The following is a 7733-nucleotide window of genomic DNA, read 5'->3' as shown; positions in this document are numbered from 1 at the left end:
GTTGGATTTCACGATTGCTCCCTTCCTCGAGACCTTTTAATTTAGACGGAAACACCGAACCAAAACGGAGTTCAATCTAATTTTGCGTTCAACTAATTGTCGGAGGTGGGACGACGAGCTGTATTTGGTACGTGACATGCTAGATCAATGCAAGGGTGCACAAATTCCTCAGGTAATCCATTTTGTTATTTTGATTCCCAGATTACTGCCTACAGTGCGTGTTATAATTGGGAAGTGTAAACGTTGTGTTGCGTTTTGTTCAGTCAGCCAATTTCGGATAGAAAGACGGTGGATTTCTGTTTGAAGAGGGAGGGGTAAGAATTATGCAAGACGAGGCGAGTGAATGCACTACGGCGTTACCTGACACGGAGCCTTCCCAATTTACCACTATGAGACAAGATTGGAATAAGCAACCCCTGGTTGACAAATACACTACAAAGCATCTCACATCCACAAAAGCGTTGCGTTACCTTTGCTCTTAACTGTTTTTACCTTAGTTTGCTCCCACCAGTGAGATACTGCAAATTAGTAACACACAAGAGGTCAGTAATCAACCTAGAAGCCTCCAACCATGTTTTAAGATGAGGATTAAGACCTTCCTTATTTAGTCCTAATTTATTTTGACTGAATGGCCCACTGGATGCAGAAATTGGACAATTCAGAGTAACCCGCACGTCGTCAGCAAATAAGGTAGACTTACTGTGGCTTTGTTTCTAACGCTGTTCAAGTGCGCTAACTTTCAAAGCCACGTGGGCGGAGTGGACCGCTCATCCTAACATAAACAACTAAATCATTGGAAGAAGTCAGAAAACAGATTTATAATCAGACTATTCAGGGGCCTGTTATCGTCTTGCACTTGACCACATGAACGGATAGTGGGTCGGTTAACCGTTAAGATTGAAACGTCTTGTGCTTATTCACTCAATGCATGGAAGCCTTAGAGTTGGAAGGTGAGCGATCCCGACTGAACCCGTTTGTGTCAGCTGGAAGGAATCAGGAAAATTACACGTGAACTTATTTGGTGGATTGCAGTACGTGACGTGAGCCGTCGGAAGACAGCTGACTTTTAGTGTTTAGCGCTAAAGCCTTAACCTAACTTAAATCCTAATCGCCTGCCAGAAGAAATAAAGTTTGAAATAGCCATGCTGAAACTTTCGAAGGCACCAGGACTCTTTGGTTTGTATCCAGACCACTTCAAAGAGGGCAGAAAAATTCTGCAAAAAATTTCTCAAAATTTCTAACAAGGCTTATTGGCGCGATGTGCTTCAAAGAGAAAGTGTCTGTGGAGTGGGGCATGACAACAGTTATTCCTCTTTTCAGAAGTGGTATAAGGATACCTTGCGTAAACCACTGTGTCACCAGTCTGTTAGCTGTGGCACTGAAGGTACTTTTTGGTCTTACCTTCTAAGGTTGACCGAGAACAGGGAGATACACGTCTGTGAAAACAAAGCTGAGTTCCGTCCTGTAGGAGGATGCGTCAGTCATACTTCACCCCCGACAAATTCTCGAAAAGCAACACTGCTTCCAGAAACCAACAATATTTGTTTTTAATGATATGATAGCTGCCTTTGACCGTTAGGCACTATGGTAGTGCCTATGGAACAAGGATGACCCCATAATTTATTGACCCTCCTTAGGTCGCTGTATGCCTACTCCCATGGAAGTGTGAAGGCCTACAGTAGGCTCTCATTTGGGTTTACTTCGTCTAGTGATGTCAGATAGGGCTGTCCTCCTTCACACGTCCTCTTGAACTTCGTCACTGATATTATAATGAGAGACTCCCTATCAGTCTTTACTGCCTGTTGGGTGGAAGCGCATCCGTAAGTGCTTCGGATCGCGGTTTAGCATGCTCGTTCCACTTCCAAAGTGTAAAGTGCTACTGCAAGACTGGGTGAGCTTAAGCCGATGGAGGTAGTAGGCAATTTCGTCTAACTGGCGAGCTGCATCAGTCTCAGGTGGTCCTGCGAAAGAGTACACTTCTATCCGGTTTGAGAAGACCAAAGCAATTTTTGAGAACTTGTGACGTCTGTAGCGCAGGTGTGACATCAGATTATCCGTCAAGGGTCTAATGTACTGTGCTGCGATGCGCTAGATATTACTATACAGATCAGAAGCTTGGCCACTGCGCGCCCAGGATATCAAAAGATTTTCAATGTTCCTCCACTGATGTCTTCGGGAATTGATTTGGCAATGCCGAAGTACGTCGTATGGTATTGGAAGAAATAAGTCACCCATAATAGATGAACTTACCACACTCCGTAGAATACGCTGGCTTGATTTCGTTGTCCCTTGGACACAGAAGTCCTGGAACCATCAGAATACCATCACTGACAAGCCTTTTTCCGGAATCAATAATAACTCTTCAATTATCAACTTGGAGCCTACACGGTAAATGCGTAGGCACAAACATGTATGATGCAAGCTAGTGAGAATCATACTGAAGGCATACCTTCGTGCGACCAAAGGTATGAATGACAGATTATAAGCTAAAACAAGCTGTGTCCTTTATTTACCTCGGTTTTTGAAAACAGAGGTTGATATGTCTCTGTACTATCTTGCTTTCTGTATACTTTATCTCGTTACTCGTTAAAAATCTTCAGCACGACTTCTCTAGAGAAAATAGTGATGGTTCATGTGGAAAGTAATCCCCCATAATATTATGGACAGCAAACTTTACACAATCTCGATTATTCTAAATTAAATTGGTGTGCATATTTCCTATGGTGGATGAACATCTTGACGGTGGATTAAGTTACTATTTTTATGGCGGTCAGATTTATGAAGACTGATTGGATATGGGATGTAACGCTTTATGTGTTTACTTGTTGCCTAGCATAGCATATGTTCGTCGGCGTCCAACAGAGAGTATGTTTCCAATATTGCATGCGGCAAAACGAGTAGATATTTTGTAACCTACTTCGTCGTCATATATAGTCATAAATATATGCATGATGCGGTATACAGAGCTCTATCTAAAATTACCCATCGGTTATCTGTTGTCATCACTAGAACTTTGTCAGATGTAAGGCGAAATTTAACGAATCGGACAAGGAGCGAGTGAATGAATTGCGCGACTGCGATTATGTGTACTTTGGGGAATACAAACCTCCTCGCCCACTGTTAGGACGGGAGGTTCCAGCTAAACATTTTCAAGCATTGATTAATAAGGCGGTCAGTTTGTTCAATAATGGGATTGACAGTCCTTACTGGTACGACGTTTTCACCATTGAGGATCCCACAATCGAGGTGAGTACGCGTCACTCTTGGCCAATCGTCATGTCTCGTTCCAGTATATTTCTGGTCCACAGTACAAATTTATTCTTCGCATGCTTCCAACTGCATGTCGGACATCCGGTTCAAATCAAAGTGAATCTCTGAAATTCTGCAAGAAAATCAAACCGGAAGTGAGTACACTGCCACTTTTGAATACTTATCCCGCACCAGGAAGCGTATCTTAGTGGGTTTTGTTGCGTTGTTGATGTTTACAGTATTAAAAATTTGGTTGTTTATTAAGGTAGTTCGAATGTTTCGGAGGGACATTTCAAGTAATGGCTGGTGGTAGCTAACGGGGCATGCTACCGAATAAATGTTTGTTTTTTGCTTTTAACCTATGCAGTTGAAGAATTTCTGCACAAATTACACCTTTAAGTGGTTTCATTCCACACCGTGTTTAAGGCTGCCGTCAAACAAAGTGGTTAGCTGTAGACTGTTTTAAAATTTAGACAACTAGGGAGCAAATGTGTTAAGCATGTGTTTGGAAACCGTGTCCACGGGACACGGTCTTTACTTTTCATATATGTATCTATATATATATATATATCATCCATCCTGATTGTTACCGGTATTTCTAAACTGCGAAACAATGAGATACTTCCGGAATGTTTCCGCCAAAAGGACTGTGGCTAATCACCCAGAATGTTATCCCTTGCAGCAGCTCCTCTAATCGGCCGCTGGTAGATTCCGATACAGAATATATTTAGTCAGATCAGTCAATGCTAGTAAATCACAGGTTGTAGCACCTCTGGGAAAACAAAATGTCCAATGGCAACTCTCTGGTCGGCCAATCATTTAGGTAGCTCACAATGGTAACTGTATGTCAGGTTCATCCAGTCATAGAGGGTCATTTGATGAACGATAAGAGCACTGCAAACAAACATTGATCTTCTGACCGAGCGGAACTCATCAGAGTTACCTGATTAGAGCATACAAGTCAGATTTCGCAAAGTAGCTCACTTAGATTGTATGTACATCAGTTAATACCAAACGACGTTTCGCTGAAATACCGAGTTTACCGTCATAATTGATTTCACTTACATAGTTGCCATTTGAGATAGAAATCTGAGCCATTTAAAATTAGCCATCTGAACAGAGATTTTGAATTCAATACAACAACAAAGTTAAGGAAATTTTTTTCAAAAGCCCTGAAGAGTCGTTGGTCTTAGATGCACAACGATGAGTAATCGGTACACATCTGGTTGTCAGCTGAGAAGTGTGACAAAGGGTAACTCGCCAAAAAAAGATGTTCGATACGACCTACTTAAGAGTCAAAGAGTTCATGTAAATCAGCTATATCGGAATCCTGTTGAAAATAAATTTCAATTGCAAAGGGTGATCTTTTTTGGTATTCGATGACAAACTTAGAGGGTGTATATCGTACATATAGCAGCAAATCAAAGCATTTTTACCAAAATCATTACTAAGAGGCCATGTATCAAAAAATAAAGTCGTTCAGTTTTAGCACCCTTTCGGTGCCTAGCTGCCGTGCCACACGAAGGAGGCACGAGAGCTGGGATACTGCCAGGTCACCCAGGCCTTGACATGGGGAAGTCGAGTGACAGAGGTCGAGTTCGAACCACGGACCTTCCGGTCAGTATTTCGCGCTCTAACCACTTAGTCCATATCGCCCCCAGATACCATGCATAGGACGTGGAAAAACAATTACCGAGAAAGTGTTGTAACTTCCGACCTCCCGTGGCTATCTGTAACTGCAGACATCACCAATACTTCGCAGAACCTCAACTGTGCAAACCAATGCAATGGGCGTCTTTCACGCTGAGGGTCAAGTAGAAGTGGTTTTATGGATTTTATGTCCGCCTGTGACATTGCCAGTCAAAACTCTCACTGCGACGTTCGACGTGAGTGTTGTTTCTGGTGAAGACCACCTCAAGAGGCCTGCTTGAGATCCAGCAATCAACCCGGAGAAGTCAGTTTACCGCTTCGGGAGATTAGGTATTAAGGAAACTTCGCCGCCACCCATGGTTTTATCAACAGCGGACAAGGTCGACCTCCTCAGGTTAGTAAATATAACCGAACATTTTGCAATATAAGCAACATATAGACATTTATTTGGCCAGCTATGGCATTTCTAAAGGAAACTGAGATCGTTGGGATATTTGGGAATTTCGTCTGTTTAACCAGCAGCGTGCAACGATATGGCCCCCTATTGTTTTGGAAATGACGACTTCTGGTTTGTTTTACCATAATGGTCAAATCTCCACTGACTGCAATAACCATTAAACTCAGCTGATCGTTGAAAACGTTGAGCTCAGGGTGTGTCAACTGTCAAATTCCATCGGCTTTTCATTACTGACTGAAAAGCTCTCAAGCCAAACCAAGGATAACTGCTTGGATATTTTTATTGTGTTCTGGCTGAGTTGTATAATTTGCTAAGAAAAAATTAATATCCTCTTCTCGAAAGGTCTTTCTACATATGCAATGTCACAAAAAGCCCTCCAAATTACAGTATTTATGAGGACAGCACGGCATTTACCTACTCAACACACGAAGCAGAACTGTTCTAACACATGCTGATTCGGAATATAAAGCAACGGTTCCTAATTTGGTCAAGTTCAAAGGAGTGAAAAGAGGTTTGAACTTAATTAATTGGTGAATAGAGAGAGCGACGCTACAAGCGGAAATCGGTATCACTGGTGAAATATATACGATGTTTGGTTTAGCAGGTTTGTTTGTGGAGTGGAGTGCAAACGTCAAAGAGATTGAATCGTCTAGGAAGTTTTCAAAGCTGAATGTTGTCACATGGAGTTATAGCATGTCCTCCAACAAAAAGTCAACATCTGATGTGTAATAATTAATTGGGCCTTCTGATGGATCTGTTACTTGTTACTTTCAGAAGTGCCACATTAAGGTGCGCACAAAACCCCTAAAGTTGAACCGCTCATGGAGTTCCAGCGAGTCTTGAGATCACTTCTAGACATCGAGTTGGCTATCCAAAATGTACAGATCGTTAGGTGGGAAAAAGCACGTCTAACCATTTTTCTCCATTTAACTAGGTTCTTGATAACAAGGTGAAAAGGCGGTTTATTTTGAGTTAGCAACAAAGAATTTGGATGTAGGCACGACACAAAACGGAAGCAACAAGAGGAGGACTCCTGTTATATACAGTAAGGATAGAAGACAGTAATCAATTTCCAACAATGAAACACATTTTGAATAATGTAATCCAGCGGCCATCGAAAGTTGAGTTATAACAAAGAAAGGCTCAGTTAGGTTTATGTGGTTTCCACATACTTTGCCTTATTTGATTTCATAGCACTAGTGTTCAGCTGAAGTAGACTCATCAGAAGTATATTTGCTCGACAGACCCCAACAATAATACTTCAAGCCAGCAAACAGAACCAAAGACAAACTTTGTGAAGGTGCCTGAAATATCTATATTTTGACCTCAAGCGGGAAAAGAACAAGCAGAAATATATCCTAATGATGTTTTATTCATAACGGAAATTCGACATGAAGTTGTTTCTTGGTATGATCTCACCCTGCACTTTGGATCACATGATACAGCCTTCTTAGTTTCACATGCTAATGTTGGTTGAAATCACTGTACGTATGGGAGTATCAAAAAAAGGTTTTGGCACGAGGTTTTCCATGAATTGCTGTTAAACCGCGGATTCTGAATAGTATACGAACTCCAAAATCTGGACACGATATACTTCATCAATTTTACTACCAATGTATTTTGCCAGTACATGGTCTCATGTCATGTCCGATACTGGAAAGGCGCTTGGACCACATTACATGAAACGACTGACGTCCACGATTGTGATCTCATACCTATCAAATCGACGTCTCCGAATGAGAAACGGATGAAGGTTGACCGAAAACTGTCACAAAAATCAAACTTACAATGCGTCAACTCACGCGAAGAACGTTTAGTGAAATTATTTGCTGATCAAATGAATTTGGAACAACCGTATGAGATGATGGCGGTAAATGAGGTGGAGGAATCGCCAGTGCCAGGAAAACGACTCACTTTCACTTCAGATCCAAATCAACAGCACATAATTGTTCAAAAATCTATCAACAAACTTGCCCACTGGACACTGTAAGTTCATTCCTAGTGGCTTATGCTTATGTTCGCAGACAAATTTGTCTCAAACTCACTGCTCGCCTAGTATCTCAGTAATGTCAAATTGTTTCAAAATGATGAACGTTGATGCACTTAAGGTCTTCTAGTTATTTTGGGAGGATCAATTCTCAGTTTTAGCACAATAATCGATACTAAGAATTGCCGGTCTCCCAATATCGACGTCCAACTCTTGCATGCCGTATACATATGTATATGCATACACATGTACATATGAGCATATATATAAATGTATCAAATCTTGTAGAAGTACAGTCGTTTACAAAATCTGGCAGAGTTAGTGTAGCTCACGTTAGTCCAATGTCTCCATATGACTATCCACACATTAGTGAGGTTCCAATATATATAT

At 41.4% G+C, this 7733-nt stretch overlaps 1 protein-coding gene across 1 annotated transcript; it reads left to right on the top strand.

The window, feature by feature from the left end:
* Positions 1 to 5036: 5036 nt before the first annotated feature.
* On the top strand, positions 5037 to 7340 carry T265_13905 (hypothetical protein; the record flags this gene model as incomplete). Its single annotated transcript, XM_009171073.1, has 2 exons — positions 5037 to 5135; positions 6984 to 7340. Coding segments are annotated over 2 exons (456 nt in total), but the record flags the coding sequence as incomplete, so codon positions are not given.
* Between the last annotated feature and the right edge of the window lie 393 nt (positions 7341 to 7733).

The sequence above is a fragment of the Opisthorchis viverrini genome (assembly GCF_000715545.1).
Source record: "Opisthorchis viverrini unplaced genomic scaffold opera_v5_115, whole genome shotgun sequence".
NCBI lineage: Eukaryota > Metazoa > Platyhelminthes > Trematoda > Opisthorchiida > Opisthorchiidae > Opisthorchis > Opisthorchis viverrini.
Note: the sequence above shows the minus strand (reverse complement) of the source record. Positions and strands in the feature narration are given on the sequence as shown.